Raw genomic sequence first — 20,600 nt, 5'->3', positions numbered from 1 at the left:
CGCCTCTAAAAGGGACCTCGAGTCTGCCATTATGCCTTGTAAAGCTTGCACTCTGCTCAGCTACACGGCGTCCAAAAGCCTCATACGACCTATGTTGGAACTTCTTGACCTGGGCTTCAAAGGATTCGTGACTAGCTGTGAAGAACATTGGGGTGATGGCTACAACGCGCTAGTTGACACTGCTCGGAACATACAATCACTCATGGCGTACGATATGTTTATTTCTTTTGAAAAGGCATATTCCTTCTTCGAAAAGTGCCTGGATGCATATTTACAAGAAGAACGAATCTGGTTTCACTTGGGAACGAACCCTATCCACGCTCTCTTTGAATCGAAACACGCTGTTGCCCAGCCGAACCTGGTACACGAGTACAATGTTCTTCAGATATTCATTAATCACTTAACAGAACATGCTGAACAATACTGGTAAGCATATTGCAGCCTCGAGGGGATTTTACTAATAGCACCAGGACTTTGATGAATAAATTTGGACTACTGAGTCAGTTTCATTTCACGGAAGACGAGAGCATCGCGAAGAGGGTCTTACGGTTCGTCACCAACCTCAAGACCTTATCCGACGGTACCACTCCTCTGCACTCTATTTCTGAATTCCGCTGCGGAGGAGAGTTGGCTACGTCGGATGAAGAAATAGTCTGCAAGATGGCCAAGCTCCTTATCGACAGCGGAGCAGATGTCAACGCCCAAGACTCGTCTTTAGCAACGCCCTTGCACTGTGCTACAACCTATGACCATTTGCCCATGATCGATCTGCTTCTGGAAGCAGGTGCTGATCAATATGTTCTCGACTGCGAGGGCCTATCACCTTTGGCTTACTCGTTTATCACTGAGAACAATAGTCTCGATATAACCCGTCACTTGGTGGAACATGGCGGCAATCTTGCAACCCTCGCTGTCCATTCTTTTCCAATTAGTGAAAAAAATGCGAATAACCTACACGATTTGCTCGAGCTTGGCTTGGATCCTTTCAGCATCAATCTGCCGGGTCTCGAAACAACTCTTACATGCATGCTTTCCGAGGTCCAGTCCTACGCCCTGAACGGAGACTTTGACTTTTACCGACTTGCAGAAGAGGAGCCTTCCTTCTTGAGAACTGTCTATTTGGCATTTTTCGGCGTGGCCACAAAATATAAAGACAAGATCAAATTAAAAGCAATCATTAAGCGTATTCCGTGGGAATGTCGCGCTCGTGTTGTGAATTTCGAGCCAGGTCATGGACTCAACGTTGTGTTTTGGGCCATCCTCCTGGACCTTGATGACAAGGTCCGATTATTTCTCGACGCTGGCTTTGACATTGATCGCGAGTGGCACGGCAGAGGCTCGGCATTGATGTTTGCCAGCAGCGTCGGGGCATTCAAGTGCTTCAAGCTTCTCATTCAACGCGGCGCAAAGATCTCATACCTTGGTACTGGCAGACGCGAGCCTGTCATGAGATCTGCAGTGGAGGAAGCAAAGAGACATCCCAGCCTACTGCGGTGGCTCCTTGTCGACCGCTACTACAAGACAGATTACCTTACGGAGAAGGAGCACAATGGGCCAGATACTATTACCAAGCCTTGGTCAGGTCCTCGCAAAGCGTTGTACACATTGAGCGGCGTTGGTGGAGAATGTTCCCGGTTGCATAGCGAGTCTATGATATTTTATGCTCAGCGAGTTTCGACGATGCGCAAGAGTCTGGAGGGACGTGTAGTACCCGCTACTCTTGTTTGATGGGCAAGCGGCAGCTTATGGAAGAGGTGGGAAGTTGAATCTGTTTTTATGTAATAATATGGGTTTGGGGTATGTAAATAGCGATGGATGTCGAAGACACCGGAGTCCTGGATTGCACTATAGTGTACCGAGCGTTACTCAACACATACTAGTTAAATGATTGTTACAATACAACAGCTTGATGCTGTCGATACCATTCCTATACCTTCTCACTCCATCCTCATATCCTATCCCACAATCTCTGTCCGAAGTCGCAACAGAGACGTTGCCCCCTTAGTCTTGGGTTACGAAAAAACAACCTAAGAGTCTAATCTAAGTAGCATAAACTAACCTACTAATTTCGCCTCTTATGCTTCCAGAGCCGATCCTCCTATCATCGACAAAAACTCTTAAAAGGCTACACATGGAAACAAGCTACACCCCAACACCTGCCAAGGGAAACAAACGAAACAAACACTCTGCAAACCTTCGGACAATTCCTTCTTGGTGCCCGCCAATCACTCTAGGCCGAAATCATAGCCTTACAGATTTTCTCTAGAGTCGAACCCAAACGCCATGGCTGCGTTGCGATGGCTGACGGGCGTTGGTGGGATTAAATGGCCGGGCTAGGAGGGACAGCAATGCCATTGACCCCTTTTCCGCTGGCGTCATGGACCGTTGCGGAAGGATTGGTAAAAATAAAAAAAAATCGTTCTACGTTGTGAAAGTATTAGTAAAAGTATCCTTCTACGTTTATGGCAGGAATGTGGCTTTCGTTTGCTCTATTTGAGTTCAGACACGGTCATCGCAGGAAGCTCTCGTTGAAGATCCAGATACGTTGTGATAGTTGACATTGTGTATTATAGTCATGACTTCATTCTCTAGGCCGTATAGGTATCTAACTGTTCAAACATATCGCCAAATATACAAAATAAATTTCCAAACGCCCATAAATCATCATCGTTTTAATATGCCACCTCGTACATTAGATTGGCGAAACAATCATCACCACATATTTGACGTGACCCTCACTATCTTTGAGAGGCGTCCAGTGGCTCATAAGCTTGGCAGGCTTCTTGTGCGGTCCATCACTGTCACTAGTTGGTGATCTCGACGTGTTGGCCCGACGGGGAATATGGTTTGCAAGGGCAAGGTCGAGTGAGACAGACTTTCCATCGCGGACAACGAGGTCTCGAACTGTCAATTTGAACGCTTTCGTGACCGAGGGCAGTGTAGCTTGTTCAGTCATGATATCGAAGATGTCCTTGCCTATAACGGCTTCCGTGGCTGGGCCGAGGTCGAGTGCTTCGGACATTTCCTTGGAATAAAAGGAAACGCACAGCTTTGGGGGATATTTGCCCTCCTGATCTAGGGGCATTGCGCCGAGGGACTTTGGGTAGGATGGCACGTGCTCTAGAATCATGTAGCGAGCATATGTTGACATTAGCATTTCGGGCTGGCTGGAGAATCTTCGAATAACGCTCCGTGTGCTGTATGTTTTATCCATCGTAGGTCCTGATGAGCGGGGTCTATCAGAGCTGCGGCGAGGGCTTAGTGGTGGCGACGGAGGAGGAGGGTTCGCTTTCTTGAACGACTTGAAGAAAGAGGTCGCCTTCTTTGACTTGAGTGTGTTATTCTTAATTCCGAATGCTTCGTCATGTTCAGGCTCGTCGTGAGATGCTTCGCTCGCCCAGCGAGAACTGCATCGTTCGGTAGCTCTCTCCTCCTCCATCGCGCCATAAGACAGAACCTTGAGAACATCGTCGGTGTCGTGGATCGAGGATGAAACATCAATCTGGGCACCCATGAAGAACTTTGTTTTTCCGGTTTTATCGAGAAGCGGGCACAGGAATAGCAGGTTCCAGAAAGGCGTACCGTCTTTTCGAAAGTTCAAGAGCAGCTCTGTGCATTCGTCGTTGCGCCAGATGGCTGAGCGCATATTGGCGATGCGATCCCGATCAGTCTGTGGACCTTGGAGAAATCGGCAGTTGTGTGCTAGAACTTCAGTTCGCGAGTATCCTGTCAATTCTTCAAACTCATCCGATGCAAGCATGATTGGATTTCCAGATCGCGAGGGATCGCTAAGACAGAATGAACCCTTCAAACCGGGATAAGGGTTTAGTGGAGAGTCGCCTTCAGCATCGAGTGATAGAGCCAAACTGGTGCATTGCGATAATTGCTGCTTGACAAAATCAGGAAAGATTTCTCTGACGATGCGCTGCTCAATGAATGCCTTTGACTCGAGGAACATGTTCTCCAGGCTGGGAATAAGAGATGTTGTGAGATGCTTGATGTTTGTGTTGAGAGCTTTGGACATTGGTGGGGGGAGACCAAGTGGTGAGGTTGCAGTGATGGAGGTGTATGAGGTTGATATCGTCGATAGCTGGATGACAACCTGTTCCAGAGATTGAATATAGTCGCGGATCTGTTGATGATTAGATTTGTTATATAGTTTTGTGAGTTTTGCTCACCTTCATGAGATAGTCCACATTCTGACCAACACCGCGATCGGCAGCAAATTTCCATAATTGGCCACTAGCAGCGTGGTCGGCCATAACCATATCGAACATCTCGCGTCCCACGAGATCAGGAATTGGCAGTTCTCCGGAGCTGTCTGACTCTGTGTATGCGATACTGGACCTCTGGCTTCTTGCCGAAGACGCAACTGAGTCGATACTCCTCAATCTCTCGGCAGACCATTGCCCCCCTCCATTGCTGTACAAGCCAGCGCGTGGTGTGCCATCAGGGTGGTAGTCGGTATATTGTCGCAAAATATCTTCATTAGTGTGTAGTGAGAGACCAGAATTACTGCGCAGGCGGTATGATGAGAATTTGGCGCTCTTGGGTCGGCTTGATCTGCTTCTAAGAGGTGGTGACTGTAGACCTCCCAGGGAATCGGTGTTGTGCGATAACGACGATGCCGTGGAACGACGACGCTCAAAATCGGGGGGAGAAGGCATTGAGGGCGGTTCAAAGGTTCGGTGAGCATTAATAGTAGGCATCTTTTAGTTGTTGTCTCCGCGCGGGAGTGGTCCGGTGCCGAAGATGGAATGCGACAAGTATTAAGACAATGTTTCAGAGTGCGATAATGGAGAACAGTACAAATCTCTCATGAGACAGTGGAGGAGCCACTATTGTTGAAAGTGACAGTATAAATCATGAAGGAATAGATATGTGAGTGAAATGTTGTGTAAATGGGGAGGCGCAAGTAGAATCAGACAGAGGCGAAGGAAGGAGGGACAGAAGAAAAGAATGGGTCTCTAGGTTTAAAGGCAAGAGTAACCGTCAGCTTGTCAGTGCAGGTCAGCGCAGGTCAGCTCAGGTCAGGTACGACTAACATTGACGAGTCGCGGAACATGGCCAGAACTCCTGAAGTAAAAGCAGGAGCAGCATGCGATCGCTTAATACTAAGACTACTGGCTCCTTCTTCAGGATGTCAAGACTGACTCGACAGGCAGTTTAGTGGACCAAACGCTACAGGCTAAGGTAAGCTTGCGGGGGCGGGCCAAGTCGGGTTCGTGCAACCTCTTGGCCGGGGCCCACTAAACGCCAACTGGGACCTTCCATCCTGGCTTCTTTTTTAGTGGCTGCAGGACCACACGGGACATTTTCCCAGTGGAGGAAGACCCAGACAAGCTGAGTTTCTTTTCCACCAGGACAAGGGTTTTACGAAAAGTTGGGCCTGTCACAAGCCAAAGAATTGGAGACGATTCGTACGCGGCAAGACACTTTACGAGAGAAGAATCTATGCCATCGTGTGTTTGACTTGACTCCTAGACCCTGTCCTCTTGACGATGCTAATGCAAAACTATCGAAGCTAACAGCGACAACCCAAAAGATCGGTCCCGGTCGAGAGCGTGCGGTGGCTGACAAGAGGCGCCGATCCGGTTGTGGGCTAGCTTCCCAAAAGACATAAGTCAAGGAAAAGAGAAAAAGTCCAGCGATCTACGATCCCAGCAGCATGGGATACGGCTTCGTCATTCAACCAACGTTTTTGCCTCTTTTTTTTTTCTCCGACAAGAATGGAAGAATTCTACGGAAACTCTGTTTGATCACCGGATGACGCGGAACGGCGATTGGCTCTGCGGGAGAAAGAGATTGTGTTTTTTATGCATCGACTTGTTGATGGATGCGAATATTTTGGGCTGAGTTGGTCAATCAGGAGGGACCGACAAGGATCAGGGCACACAGACAAGACGGATTGACGGACTCAAGTGCCGCTAAAGACAGTGGAGTGCGCTCTGTTGGTGTCCAGTTAATTCATCTCAAACACCAAGGTGACATTGCGAGACCCTTGCTTGTCAAGTTGAATTGCGAAATCAATTTAACTAAATTGACAAGAGAGTAGACTACGTAATTACCTTCTCGATCTGGCGTATCTAGCTCGTAGGCGGTTGACCTGCCAAATGAATACGATGGGAATGAAGATAAGGTTGCGCTCAATAGGCTTTCACGATCTTATGTCTAGCTTCATTCCGATCACAGACCAAGACACATCCCTGCGTCAATCATGCAACAGGTATGCTAAATCATCATGACTTTTAATATTGGTGTTTTTGTCGCCAAATGAATGACCCGAATCGCATCGGCCCGTCAAGAGAGACAAGCTGGGAGACGAAGGAATTAGTCAACGTAGTTAGTGCGGACCCTGGCCGTGTCTCGGGTCCTCTTCTTTCTGTTCCTACCTGAGCTTAGGTCGGTCGTCAGCAAGATGGGTGTGATCCTTGTTGACCATCTCCGGCAGTCTGGGACCCTTTCATTGCTTTTTCCACCTTTGGTAGAGAGCACAGAGTTTGGTAGAATCACTAGGATGTCATGCTGATTAATTATGTGCATCAACAGATGCAGGAATTGATAATATGGAGTACAGTAGTACATCTGCAGTGTTACCTTGATCCGTAAATAACAAACCCTCGAAGGATCAGACGGAAATGTTGGCACTGACCACACTCACCCAGACTAATATTTCCTTCCAATATCAGTCTCTATGTAACCCACCAGTGTATAATTTCTTCTGTTGGTTGCATTCGCGTATCGAATATAGTAGCCCATCAATTAATGGCGATGCTATTGTTGGTTGCTTTTGCCCAGACGTGCGCCGCAAGGTATTCAGGTAATGTATCACCTATACACCTCTCAGACGTCTATTCTTGGTCATCTTGGTCATCTTGGCCTTTCCCCTCATCGCACAGACATATATCGGGCATCGTGGAGGCTCCGTTAGCACGTGAGGCTAATGCTTTAGAGCCTTACGGACACCAATCCATCACACGTGTCCAGGTGTCGTATTCTCTTGGCGCAATTTTCCTTATTGCCTATATGTTTTGCAATGCATTAATAGCCTTTCATTGCGTTTGTGATTGCTCGTGTTGCGGCATACTGTTGTCTGCATGTCATGACTGACATTCCCACCAACACGAGTCGGCTCCACGTTATGGCAGAGACTTTTAGTGTTGAAGCACCTGCATGAGTCGGGTCCCGAATGGTCTGGTCGGCTCTCAGCTGAGAAAACCCTCATGCTCGCTTGCGTATGAGGGATAAGGATTTAGCGTCATGATTCTGCGCATCATGAAACGCGCCGGCGACTCATTCCGCGTACGCTAGAACGTTGGCCGATTGATGACTGACTGGTTGTTTTCTGTAACAATTATATCGTTAGTTGGCCCAAGAGCCTCGTTGTTTCTCATCTTGTTCTATTGTTTCAGGGCGTTTGACTGTGTGGCTGCTTGATGTTTGTCTAGGGTAATCTAGGCTGGACTGGGACAACAATCATTGATGGTGTTTGGTCCAGTCAAGCTGCCTGTTGACTCGTGGGTGCGTCTCTGTGATTAATCTCGATGTTAAAATGATTAGAATAGTAGCTAATTATATTCTTGATGATGCAGCTGAGGTGGAAAGTTGACCTGTTTGTTGAGACATCACATAGGAGCTAAGCCATTCGATGCAAACCACAAGTAGGGTGTCGCGTCGTCTGGATAACGATAATTTCGAGAAGCATTGTCAAAGTCACTGAAATGATCAATAGCGACAGTAGTACCAATATTTTCTGTTGAAATTGGACCTTGAACTTCTCTTACAAGCTGATCCAATAATACAGCAATCGCTTCTGAGTCCGGCCAAGCATTGGCAAGATATAATGATGACTTTTCATTGTTGAGCTTCTAGGGGAGTAGTGTTAGGGGAGTTTCTCCTTTTAACCTCAAAGGATGACTAGCCAACTAACAGGATGGCTTTTGACCGGATCTCAAGTGGAAGCATTTACTTAAGGATCGATCCTCGACCTTGATCGTTTCCCAAGGAGCAGCTTCACCAGTAGGAGGCTTGAAGAAGGGCTGTCAATCCTCGTTCGGCGAAACACCTTGGCATTCAAATCAAGAAAGGAATTGCTACAAGGAACTCAGTTGTCTGGAGGTTTAGATGGGAAGAATGAGGGTCGAATGCGGCATCTGGATAGGGGTAAGAGTGTATGGATCATCGGGTCAAGTTCATGGGATGAGGTGCAGAAGGATATAAAACATAGCGCAGGGATATCTCGAATCAAGTGTCTGTTATTATTATATTATTGACTTTTTGTCGGGAGTTGAACAACTTGATCTGGTCACTTGAGGAAAAAGCACTCTTCATCCCCTTCTGTTGTGCACTTTTATCTCAACCCCCGCAGACTTTAGTCCAGACCTCTCACGAGAGGCAGTGAATCATTACCGCCTTGATCTCAACTATTTAAATCCTTCTTCATTATGAACTGGATCTTCAACCTTCAATCCTTTCCTCTCCTCTTCACCTCTTCCCTTTCAGATTGTTCCTTCCCTCTTCAACCATTGCACACCAACATCCAACAGTTCCTTCCTGCATCCCTTGCTGTCGCCTGTTACTTCTTCCCTGTAATCTACTTCTACACCAATCCAATTGTTTGGATTGGTACCTCCTTGATCTTGTGTCGTGGGCGCCATAACCTACTAATAGGTAGACCCACGACATTCATTCCTTGGTCCCATGATTATCGCGTGCGCATCCTGGTGAGTTTATTTGTTCTTTTCATTGGCCAGACATTGTGAGAAATATCTTTTAATAGGTATGACTAGATCCTTCTTCGCCATGGGTCCTCCTCCATCGCAGCCAGACCAGCCTGACGGCATGGAGCTAGATGTCACGAAGCCCGTTGACATGAAGCCCGTCGACATGAAGTCCAAAGATCCCCAAGCCACCCCATACATCAAGACGGAAAGATCTCCAAGCCCGCCTGCAGAGTGTTCGCCCGAAAGGCTCGACTTGTCAACAGAAGACCTTGAGTTCTTGACTCGAAAGGCTATCCCAAAAACAGTACCTGCCGCTGGAAGGGGTGTAACTCAGGCTTCCAACACGACTGCAGAATATCAGGGCGAACATGATGACGACCGACCAGATGATGACGAGATACTTGATGACGACGATTCGGATTTTAGAATGGATGATCACTCCGAACACGATAGTGACGATGACCGAGGTAAGAAAAATAATAAATGGGCAGAAGAGTTACAGTGACTGAGCTAATTTTAAAACAGTCGCTGTGAAAGCTGAAAAGCCAAGCGACAGCAAGGGAAATAGTCCCACAGGGGCTAAGAAAAGACGCAAACCTGCCAAGACGGCACGCGAATATTGGCAACGTGAGGTTCAGCGAGAGAACGAGGCTGAAGGAAAGAAGCGGAAGCTCAATGGAGATGAAGACAGCCCACAGAAAGCTCGAAAGACATCTGCTAAATCATCTGCGGGGTTGGATGCAAGAAATCTTGCTAGTCTTCTGGCCAACTCGCTTCACGACATGGAAGATATCGATCAGAATACCGCCGGTGAATGTGTACCAAGCATGGGCTCCATTCAAGCTAGTTCCAAAAGGGATCAGATACGCCAAATGATGAACAGCATCCCCGAAGGATGCGACACACGAAGGACCAAAACCCAAAAGAAAGAATTGAAAGAAGCCATGGTTAGTTTTGGTCTCTGCAATGTCAAAGAAGCGAATGGGAAATGGAGACTCACAGGCATTGGCGAAAGATTGGAAAGTCACCAGCTCACGGCTGCACAGTGGATGGTGAAGAGAGAAGCAAAAGATCTCTCACCAGCTGGTGGTATTCTAGCTGATGATACAGGTATGGGTAAAACAGTCAGTACCCTTGCTTGTGTAGTAAGTCATCCTCCCGAGCCTGAAGACATTCAACAATTTAGCAAGGCGACACTGGTTGTTTTGCCGAATCGGGCTATGGTGACGCAATGGCAGAATCAAATCACCAAGTTCTGCTACTTCCAAGAAGCTTTGGACAAAGCCGTTCGTTACTCTAAAGCAGAATGCAAGAATATCGATTGGTGGGGCAGCCGGTGGGTTGTGCAAGTCATCACCATCTTGTAATTGCCACTATATCTAACATAATACAGACTTACAACCTACTCTGAGCTTATTTCCCAAGGGCTTACACCAGTAGCTATCAACAAACTCAAAGCAGAGTATCAGAGAGATCCGGAAGGTTTCAGTAAAGAGATGAGCGAACAATGGGGACCCCTCTTCAAAATCCGTTGGTACAGAGTCATCCTAGACGAAGGCCAAGCTATCAAGAACCGTAACTCCAGCAGTAAGTCTGTTATTGAACACATGAGGGAACAAGACTGATGGAAGATAGCCGCTCTCGCATGCTGCAGTTTGACAGCAAAGTATCGCTGGGTACTAACTGCGACTCCTATCTCTAACGGAATCCAAGGTTTGTGTCTCATGGTATTAAGCTAATTGCTTATGCTGATATTTATGAACCAGAGTTTTACCCTTACCTAAAGTTCATTGGTTGCAGTTTCACACAGTCGTTGAGAGAATTCAAAGAGCAATACATCACTGGGGTAAGTATTCCTTGAGTTGTGAGAAACTAGGCTGACGTCCCGGACAGAGTAATGCTGAACAGAACATTCGGCTTATTGTCAGTATGGTCATGCTCCGACGGTAAGTACTGCAGCATTACAACCTGAGCTGGTATCTGACAGAGCATAGAACTCACAAGGACACATTCCTTGGAAACAAAATCACCAATCTCCCATCAAGCAAGTGTTACGACCTGTGGATCACCCCTCCCAGTTGGGAGTTGGCCCTGTCTAAGTATTAACATGCACTCTTGAGAACAGAAATAGAGTGCTGACAGTTTGTGAAGAGCAATAGACAACCAGTACGACGTCAAGATCCTCGAGGATGAAGGGGATAACAAGGACGGCGACAACAAGGACGGACACAACGACGAAGCTGACGACAAAGACGTTGACAATGGTGAAGATACGGCAAAAGATGGTAAGACAAGCGAGCCTGAAGGTTCTGGCACCCAAAAATCCAAGGCTATGGCCGCACGGTGCACAAGAATGCGACAAGCTGCATCTCACCCGTTTAATCTTGAGATGTTTCTTCGAGGGGATGACAGCAAGGAAATCGTCGAGTGGATTCTTGAGCAATACAAGGAAAACATACAGAAACCGAATACCGATACTGAACAGCAAATTCAAGATGCGGCTCGATGGGAGCCATTCTTGCCAGGACAGCGCCAACTCGAAACCGAGTACCCAGACGTATCCGGTGGCATCTCCGACATGGCCAGGCTACTTTCGCTGGTGATTAACCAGCACAACACCTATGGACTGAAATGTTGCCTTTGCTGCGATTTAACCGATCTAAAGAGAGTTGTCAAATCAACAAATGTAGGTCAAGTGGTGTCGAGCATGAACAATGCGCTAATGTTGATAGTGCGAACATGTTTATTGCAAGGGCTGTCTGACTGTCGCTCTCAACAGTGCACGGAAATATCAAGCTGAAGGAACCCCTGAACAGGTAAGAGAAAGGACGTTTACTTTAGTATTGTAACTGACTTGGCTCTCATCTCTTTAGTGTCCAGTGGATGACTGCTCCGTTGATTTGGTCAGAGCCAGTCCCCCTAACACACCAGAGGGCATCCAGAACGCCGTGAAGCTGCTGACAGACTTCAAAGAATCTGGTACAGACAGTATTGGATCTAAATGGCATGGTGGCGGTGATCGAACTGAGTGTTTCTTTACCGCCACTTGCGGCCGGGAGGATATTGGCTTCGATCCGACCAAGATGCCTTGGGGAGCTAAACTGACTGCTACAGTTGAAGTGATTCTAACATGGCTGCAGAATTCCCCTAAAGACAAGATTATTGGTAAGGCTCATATGAAGAACTTGAACCACAAATCTAACACGTTGGTAGTCTTTATCGAATTCACCATTACTGCCAAGGCGTTGGGATGTATCTTGGAAAAACTGGGACTGAAGTTTCTCTACTACAACCAAATCGCCAGTACCCCAGCTAGAAAGGTCAAAGCATACAACGAATTCCAGAACAACTCTGACATTAGAATCCTGGTAAGTTTACCCGGCACGATCGATTGTCCGTACTGACTCTTTAGGTGGCATCAATAAAATGTGGAGGGACAGGACTGAACCTGCAGATTGCCAATCTAGTAATCATCGACGATATCTGGTTTAACACCACTGTTGAGCAGCAAGCTTTTGGTCGTGTCAACAGGATTGGCCAAAAGAAAGAGACCAAGCTGGTCCGAATTCTTGCAAGGGGCACCCTCGATGAGAGACTTGTGATGCTTCAGGACGCTAAAGCCGCAATCGTCAGCAACGTACTCCAAGACGGCGGACACGAGCCTACCTTTTCAAATGAATTGCAGCTGAGAATGCTCTTTACCGCCAAAAACAAGGACGACATGATCGACGGAATGCAGAAATCATCTCGCAAGCGCAAGGGCACGTCGAAGAAGACTGCTACCAAGGCGAGTGTCAATGAAAGTGTCAAGACTGGCACCGAGACGAGGAAGACAAAGATCAAGATCAAGGTCACCAAACGAGCCTAAGAAAAAGTTCCCCAAAGAGGGTTTAGAAGTGCATGACTGGTGAAAAGTTTCATTTTTCCATGTTCCTTTCGATTCTTGACCAGATTCATCGCCATCTACAAGATTAGAGTCTGCGATTTATGCGACGATTTCCGAAAGACAACCTGGCGGGAATGAGTGCCTGGTGGATTGGAGATAAAATTTTAAGTTTGAGAGCATGAAGATTATGAGATTTGGAGCTCTATGCGGACAGAGAACGGTTTACAGTCCCCCATCCCCCATCCCCCATTTCCCCTATTTTCCCCAGATACAACACATAGCACAGATACCAGATTGACAATCCACACGACACATTAACACGGCGCTTCATTAAATGTGACTCTAAAATATGTTAGATAGTCTTGAGAACGGAGAACGTATAGAATTTGCTGTTCTTCTCCTGGCTGATTGATGGGAAGGTCTGTTAAAGCAAAATAAGGGCGAGCCCGAGACAAGACTCTACTTTGATGCAATGGGCATTTATCTATCTGGTGATTGAACTCACTAGACAAGGTTATTGCTTGCCCATAGAGACTACGCCGTGGATTCTACTTAAGAGCATATGTCGTTGATGAATACTGAATCCTATTCTTACCTTGTGCCATGAACCGTGATTGCATCGAAACAGGACCACCAAACGGGGCGGTATGCCTGGAAACAACAAGAATTTGGCAAATATTTAGACATTTCTTTCAGACTACTGTCACTAAGGAACACTCGGCCAAACGACTTAAAAGTAACGGCCCTCGTAATAAAGGGCAGACAGGTACAAGGGTTACATCTGTGTCGCGATATACATGGGATTAAATTGTGAGTTTTATTTTTATAATTTCTTTTTAAGAAATAGAAACAAAACAAAAAATAACAAAAAAAAAAATGTACAAGAAATATCGCAACTCTAATTAAACTCAATAATAAGTCCATCGACATAGGCATTCCCATGATGGAATGGCTTGGTCGTCTTCAAATGCCTCGTTCTCCAATCTTGCCCGGACTCGTCGAAAGGCAGCCCAATAAGACCGGTGCGAGTCGATGCCAAATTCTCGACAATCGTAAATCATTCGATCAACAAAATCCTGGCAGCCTTCGTCTTGCTCTTGTATACATCTCTGTATCTCTGGGGTAGCCTCTTCCTTCTTCAGTAGGTCCGCTATGAACTGAAGCGCCGTCTCTAATTTGACTCGAACGACTGTTGGTTCTGGCTCATCTTGATAATCAGGGCGGTTAACGTTAAATTCCAAACCAGATTGGAAGAGCGGGAGAAAGCTGATTGGTGAGGAGAGATGGGAATCGTTCCCCGTCCTCACAAGTAACACACTCTCGTTTGACTTCTGCTAGCCAATGAACCGCTGTCTGTAGTCGTCGGTTTTCTCGTACTCTCCCCGATCCATCGGTTCATCCAAATAGTCATGATCATCAAATTGATTGTGGTAAACAACGTACAAGGCTTTGAACAAGGGACACATGAAGTAACCATGGTCACGGAAGGACTGGGTGGGCGGACAGAGCGACGGCGAAGTGTCTCCAGGCTGACGGTAACAATCGAACGCGACAAGATCATCAAGAGGCTGCGAGAGAAATTTAGAAAGCTCCGTGTGATATGTCGATAGTTGGACTAGATCCGTCTGCAACGGCTCCTGCAGTAGCATGGGCTTGACGATGAATCCGCCACTTTGGAATGGCGGTCGACCGTCATGTTGTCGAAACCAAGTCCGGTAAAGATACCGCCCTAGAAGTGGGAAGTGAAATTCTTCTATCGGCCTGCGCATCACATCCACATCAATATATAACATGACTTCCTTGTTGAAGAAGTCAATTATAGAGTCTCGATCCGTCAACACCGGCGCGCCTTGGTTCCATTTTGCGAGCGGCGGATCACAGCACCCGGACCATTTATAGCGGTATTCTTCCGTGCGGCGAAATTCTATAGCCGTCTGCTCAAAATACATAGCTTTGAGTTCATTCTCAAACAGAATTACCATGGCGTCTGACAAGGTGCTCCATGGGGGTGACGGCGACGCTGCAAATCGTGTGTTGAAGCCTGAATTGGGGCTGGTACCGTAGCTCTCAGTGTTCTTTAGAAACCTTTCACTAGGTTCTTCGAGATACGGGAGAAACGAGTGAGTGTAGAGATAGTAATGATAGTGATGGTATGTTTTGAACTCGAGGTGGAGAATCGGTCGTTGCAAGCGGTCGTTGCTTTGGTCTGTTGGCGACATTGTGCAGTCTGGACTGTTAGAGATTGAGTAGTGCAAATAATATGATAAAATTAAGTGAGAATATCTAGGGGCCAGGCTTTATATTTGGTGGTTGGTATAACTTTAAAGACAATATTGCCTTTGGCTGCCATAAGAGTCATACACAGTAGGGCACAAACGTAACCTTATTCTCACATAACACAAAGGTAATGGCTACCCACTTCCCCTTCTTCTAACATAATAAAGAAGAACATCAATCTTAACTTGCTGTCAAGTATTAAGATACCAACTCTCCACTGAGCAGAGCTTCATCTTTCGATTATGCAATTGGGAGTTATGGCGTTAGTAAGATATCTACGCATTTGATAACTCTACGCCAAATTATCAGGCGGGATAGCACTATCACATAGGGTGTCAGGGCAAGATAGATGAATCCCATTTGGTGGGTTAAATACCCTACTATCTACCTGACCGAAAAGACAAAGGTAAACTGTTTCTCCGTACTGCCCATACCCTCCCTTACAATAGAGAGTCAGCCTGGCCGAGATTGGCACGCTGTAACAAACTTCCGACGTTGATCATCATGGTCGCGAACTTGTTGAAATTATCGCTGATGAGGATGCACTGATTCAGCCGATGATTGATACGAAGATCTTCGGCCACAACTGGTGGGTGTACAGTTCCCGCCTTGGCAAAGGCGATGATTCGGGCACGGGCGAGCGCGATGATAAGGGCATTGTTGTACCCCTGAACACGGGCTTTCTCTGCCTGGTTAAAGTTGACTCAGGCCTTCGCAATGGCCTTTTCCATCGTCATGCCATCGTCGAGACGCACATGGTCGCCATTGACAGTGGCGCCAAGGCTGTCTCACCAAAGTGTGGTAAAGCTGCAGGACTCCGGCTGCAGCTGGACGGTCAGCCAAGCTTTTGCACCTGCTCGCCTTGGGTCTTGTTTTGAAGCTTTTCGCCTGACTTGCGCTTCATAGGGGTGACTGGTAGGTCAATCTTGAACGTCCCGACGGGAACTGCCACTTGGGCCAGCTGCTTCTTTCCAGGAGCGACAGGAACCGAGACAGAGTCGTTATCAAAATTCCAGGATTCGAAAATCCTGGCGAAGAACATTTTCTGTAGGAGGGGCGAGATCTTGTTGCCGGGGCGGGTGTCACACCACCCTTGGAGGAGATCATGGAGAGCCATCTTCTCTTGTTGAGTGAGTTCGGCATGGTTGAAGATCGTCGCATCCTTCACTCGACTCTCGACACAATTCACGTCGGCGATGGTCTTGGCAGTAGTGAGCGGGATTTTGTCCGCCAGGTCGATCGTGTTGACAGCACTTTCGGAAGACATTTCGGATAAATTGAATGTCTGCATTCTGAATCAGTCCCCATTCCATCGTTTTCCACTCCAGTCACAAGATTTCACTTACGGGCGACTTTGGTAAGGAACAGTTGATATATCCCGGTGAACTGAGGATATTGGTCGCAGTAATGTGAAGAGCAAAGCTGTAAAGGGGAAAAGTGTCGAGGATGATTGTGTGAAAAGTGACACTGCGTACAAGTGTGATCTGCAAAGTTGGATGTGAGAGGCGAAGATTCTACATGAAAAGATTCCTCCTTATGATTTGTATATAAGTAAGAATTCACATTGAACAGCTGCCTAAGCACACAGATCACTGAATCACAATGCCACTGTTCTGTTTACTTGTCTATTGTTCATATGATGAAATTCCCAATGTGGTATAGTGTAGAACTGACACATCCTGAGATCAGTTGCCGACTGTCTGCCACCGTTTGCTCACGCTTATCCTAAAATCAGTGCCAATTTCTTCATGTTGATCTCATGTTAATCTCATGTTACGCCCCATGAGTAGATTAGGAGCTTCCTAGGGAACTCCTAGGTAGCTCCTAGGGTTTCCTTAGGAAGCTCCATGATTTGCCTACATCTGCATCCAGCTGCGGAGTAGTGAAGAGTGGTGACTATACTGAATGTATAAGGGCCCCCCCTTCGGTATCTGATCCCATTGGCTCAAAGATTATCATAATCAACAACACCAATCATGACTCTTGGTGATACTACATCCTGACTCCTCTCAATCTCAGGGTCCTGAATAAATTTAAACTCCTTTTTTATACATTAAGCGTCTAGATATTGTTGCGATGGACGCAACAGGCCGCAGCCATATAGTCCCGAAAGACTCTCACCGACAAATAGCCACAAACGACCGTAAAGATCGATGCAAAGCGATCTAGTCAACATATAGCTGGAGAGCTCGAGCCGCGGGCCAGGTCAGGTAGTAAGTCCTTCACCCGGCATCAAGTCCCCATCGTCGCATGAGCCAGACAAGATGCAGCGCGACTCCAAAACATATGGACTTTTCTCGACTATTATATAGCAGTGTCAAACACTAAAGTACGTACTTGTATGTCTTAGTTGCGATCGGAGAGAAAGCCGACAAACTCAAACCGGGCTATCGGATACAAGACCGGCAACTAATTAGTGCGACTCGCGCCAAGATGCACCGACCCGAATGATCATGACGGATCCAAGGTGAGGAGTCCGATTGCGGGGCCCGAGATCTTGTTCACTTATACAACAGTCTACGATAAAAAGATACAGTTGAGCATCAGTCTATCTCACGAAGCAATACTCACTAAGCAACTTGATATCAATAAATACCGTCAACATGAGTGATCTCGAAGCAATGGAGTCTGAATCTCCCAATATCCCTGCTCCAAGAGGTACATACTCTCATCTCATGAAACAACTTCTCTAACAAATACAGATATCCAACTCCCCTCTAACGTCCCAGCCCTCGATCAAATCCTCTCAGCAAACGACTTTGCACTCGCTGCGCAGAAAGCTCTCATACCAAAAGCATGGGCCTTTTACTCTTCGGCGGCTACGGATCTCGTGACAGTGACAAACAACCGTGAACTCATCCGCAGAGTTATGCTACGACCTAGAATTCTAAGAAATGTGTCGCAAGTCAATATCGGCCGCAAGATTCTGGGGCTGCAGAGTAAAGCGCCATTCTTCATGTGTCCTGCTGCTATGGCGACGCTGGCGCATCCGGATGGTGAGCTTGGTTGGAGTAGAGCTGCTGCCAGCGAAGGCATTTTTGAGATTGTGAGTACTCGCAGTCAAGGCACGGAGACGAAACTCATAATTTCAGATCTCCAGTAACGCCTCTTATTCCCTCCCGAGTATCATCGGCGCAGCTCCCCCAGGCCATCCCTTCTTCCTCCAACTCTACGTCAATTCGAACCGTCCCAAAACCGTTCAACTGCTCAACCGCGCTCATTCTCTCGGTATAAAAGCGATATTTGTCACCGTCGATGCCCCAGTTCCAGGCAAGCGCGAAGCCGACGAGCGCGCGCCACAAGCAGTTGTCATCAAATCCGAGATGAGTGGGAGCGAGAGCAGCAAAGATGGCAAGGGTAGCGGTTTGGGACGTCTTATGGGGCAGTATATCGACAAGAGCCTATCCTGGGATGATCTCGAATGGATTAGACGCGAGAGTTCTGTGCCGATTGTGTTGAAGGGTGTACAGACGGTGGAGGATGTCAAATTGGCGGTTGACTATGGTGTTGATGGCGTTATGTTGAGTAACCATGGAGGAAGGTCGCTTGACGGGTAAGTTGTCCTTGAGCTATGAAAGATGCAAGCTAACAGTATCAGTGCCCAAGCTTCTATTCTTATCCTTTTAGAAGTTCGAAAGCGCTTCCCTGAAGCATTTGATCATCTCGAGATCTTTATCGACGGCGGCTTCGAGCGTGGATCCGATATCCTAAAAGCCATTGCGCTAGGCGCCACAGCTGTCGGAATTGCAAGACCATTTTTGTATTCCTTGGTATATGGTCAAAAGGGCGTTGAACATCTATCACAGAGTAAGTCGCCTCTCATGGTTGTCGACATCCACTAACACTCGTATAGTCTTGAAAGATGAGCTCGAGACTTCAATGAGGCTTGCTGGTCTTACAAGTCTGGACCAAGCAACACCTTCTCTTGTGAATACTCTGGATATAGATCATCTAGTCACATCTGGACGCATTGAATCGGGTTCAGTATTGAAAAAAGTGCGGTCTTCAAAGCTATAGATATTTGGGAGTGTTTTAAAAGGCGCGCAGATAGAACTATAATTAATGACGGCAATTATTTCGCCTTGAGTCTATCCTGAAACGCCTTGACAGCATCAACCAACTCCCCATCCGCATGTAATCCCAGACTCATTGCCCTACTATCGTCAAACCAAGGAGCCCAGCCTTTTACAATCTTGTAAGCAGCTTCGTCCGCTTCTTCCTTTACATATCCTAGCGCTTCCTTACCACCCACCTTCTCCACCGCGTCCAGAATATCCTGAACAGAAACCGTGCGGCCCGGCAGATTCACAATCCGCGAGTGTCCGAATTTCTCAGCGGGTATATCCTTCATCATTATGAGGTTCTTAACCACTATTGCTGGACTACAGATCCAGATGGGTGTGCTTCGAGGGACAGGGAGAGTATTCGGAATGCCCTGCAACGACTCCCTCACAATTCCTGAAGCTAAGCTCGAAGCTGCGGCGGATGGCTTTCCGGGTCTCACCACAACAGTGGGAAGACGCACAATACGTCCATCAATCAAGCCCCTTCTCGAATAGTCGTTTATCACATTTCCTCTTTGAGCTTCGGGGTTGTCGGGGGATCGAAGGGCACTTAGTTTGGTGAGAGTATACAAAGAATGGATGGGGACGTAGGGAAGACCCTCATCTTCAGGGGTCGCTTTTGGAGAATTGTCGCATGAGGGGCCTCGGAATTCGTCTTGAGATACAGCGAGATGATTTGACGTATTCGATGGGTTGTCGTCTTTTGGTGGTGTTCCCTCGTCTCGAGAATTGATGCTCTGTAAGGGGGGAAGTTCTGGGAGGCTCAGTTTGGTCATGACTTGTCGTAGAGCGTTGTGCATTTGCTCTAGATCTTGCACCACGGATTCAGAGAATCTGGAATAGTCAGTCGGTGAAATTTCATTCCATCTCGTATACTCACTGTGACTTTTCATCAATAATTGTTTGGAGACTTTTACTCAGAACACAACCCAGATTTCTCTCAGAACATCTTCGACAGGGTGGGCCACTCTCATCCATCAAGCATTTAATCTGCATCTCATTAGTCCCATTCGACTCATGAATGGGTAATCTCACCTTGTGTTTCCGACACGCTGCACATGCCTTGATCTTGCGTGAGATCTGAGGAATGGAAGCTTCAGTAGATATGATGCCTGAGATGCTCTGCCGACCGGATGAAGTTCTTCCATGACCATTTGGTCGCGCTGGCGCTGGGGACTAGGGGTTGTCAGTCATGGTTTTGTTGTGGTTCATTAGAGACATACAGCGGTCGCATCAGCGTTGATTCCAGCAGGGTTTGAATCGGACCACGTTCGTTTTGCCATGTCTGAAGCGCATTCAATAAACCCAATTCGTCGATCGATTCACTGAGTCGCGTGTGAGTTGAGCTGACTGAGTAATTAGTCCCAGCCCCTTGATCTCCACACCAACGTTGATCTATTAGTAGTGAGGAGGATAGAGTTTTGATGTCAACAACCCAATTTAGGTATCTTGTCCAATTGAGCCACCAATTCAAGGAGAAAAACACAAACTTGAGGTCAGGTAAAAGAGCGAGTTCGCAATGAAGGAAGTTGATGGGAAATTTCCCCCGACTTGACTAGTGGAGTTTGAGCCAATCACATGTCGCATATTTGGTTCCAGGACTTGGATTTGCCTCCCCGCAATCTAAGTTAACCGAGTGGAGGAAGGAAA

At 47.1% G+C, this 20,600-nt stretch overlaps 7 protein-coding genes across 7 annotated transcripts; 3 read left to right on the top strand and 4 right to left on the bottom strand.

Moving 5' to 3' along the window:
• Positions 1-1,026: 1,026 nt before the first annotated feature.
• FGSG_04992 (uncharacterized protein) lies at positions 1,027-1,728 on the top strand (the record flags this gene model as incomplete). The annotated part of the gene is made up of 1 exon (XM_011325169.1): positions 1,027-1,728. The coding sequence occupies one exon, from the start codon at positions 1,027-1,029 to the stop codon at positions 1,726-1,728; it is 702 nt and encodes a 233-aa protein (XP_011323471.1).
• A 964-nt stretch (positions 1,729-2,692) lies between these two features.
• FGSG_04991 (uncharacterized protein) lies at positions 2,693-3,022 on the bottom strand (the record flags this gene model as incomplete). Its single annotated transcript, XM_011325168.1, has 1 exon — positions 2,693-3,022. The coding sequence occupies one exon, from the start codon at positions 3,020-3,022 to the stop codon at positions 2,693-2,695; it is 330 nt and encodes a 109-aa protein (XP_011323470.1).
• Positions 3,023-8,802: 5,780 nt separating this feature from the next.
• FGSG_04990 (uncharacterized protein) lies at positions 8,803-12,591 on the top strand (the record flags this gene model as incomplete). The annotated part of the gene is made up of 12 exons (XM_011325167.1): positions 8,803-9,190; positions 9,249-10,059; positions 10,117-10,310; positions 10,359-10,436; positions 10,490-10,569; positions 10,617-10,669; positions 10,718-10,800; positions 10,883-11,322; positions 11,456-11,539; positions 11,666-11,888; positions 11,937-12,091; positions 12,232-12,591. The coding sequence occupies 12 exons, from the start codon at positions 8,803-8,805 to the stop codon at positions 12,589-12,591; spliced, it is 2,949 nt and encodes a 982-aa protein (XP_011323469.1).
• A 926-nt stretch (positions 12,592-13,517) lies between these two features.
• FGSG_12665 (uncharacterized protein) lies at positions 13,518-14,828 on the bottom strand (the record flags this gene model as incomplete). The annotated part of the gene is made up of 2 exons (XM_011325166.1): positions 13,518-13,875; positions 13,987-14,828. 2 exons carry the CDS (start codon positions 14,826-14,828, stop codon positions 13,518-13,520), a joined length of 1,200 nt encoding a protein of 399 aa, XP_011323468.1.
• Positions 14,829-15,721: 893 nt separating this feature from the next.
• Positions 15,722-16,153, bottom strand: FGSG_12664 (uncharacterized protein; the record flags this gene model as incomplete). Its single annotated transcript, XM_011325165.1, has 1 exon — positions 15,722-16,153. One exon carries the CDS (start codon positions 16,151-16,153, stop codon positions 15,722-15,724), a length of 432 nt encoding a protein of 143 aa, XP_011323467.1.
• Positions 16,154-17,489: 1,336 nt separating this feature from the next.
• On the top strand, positions 17,490-18,903 carry FGSG_04988 (uncharacterized protein; the record flags this gene model as incomplete). Its single annotated transcript, XM_011325164.1, has 5 exons — positions 17,490-17,544; positions 17,589-17,932; positions 17,979-18,439; positions 18,479-18,693; positions 18,740-18,903. 5 exons carry the CDS (start codon positions 17,490-17,492, stop codon positions 18,901-18,903), a joined length of 1,239 nt encoding a protein of 412 aa, XP_011323466.1.
• Positions 18,904-18,958: 55 nt separating this feature from the next.
• Positions 18,959-20,233, bottom strand: FGSG_04987 (uncharacterized protein; the record flags this gene model as incomplete). The annotated part of the gene is made up of 3 exons (XM_011325163.1): positions 18,959-19,784; positions 19,986-20,119; positions 20,174-20,233. 3 exons carry the CDS (start codon positions 20,231-20,233, stop codon positions 18,959-18,961), a joined length of 1,020 nt encoding a protein of 339 aa, XP_011323465.1.
• Positions 20,234-20,600: the final 367 nt, after the last annotated feature.

Source organism: Fusarium graminearum, chromosome 3, assembly GCF_000240135.3.
Source record: "Fusarium graminearum PH-1 chromosome 3, whole genome shotgun sequence".
NCBI classification, from domain to species: domain Eukaryota; kingdom Fungi; phylum Ascomycota; class Sordariomycetes; order Hypocreales; family Nectriaceae; genus Fusarium; species Fusarium graminearum.
This window is presented reverse-complemented; position numbering and strand designations above follow the sequence as displayed.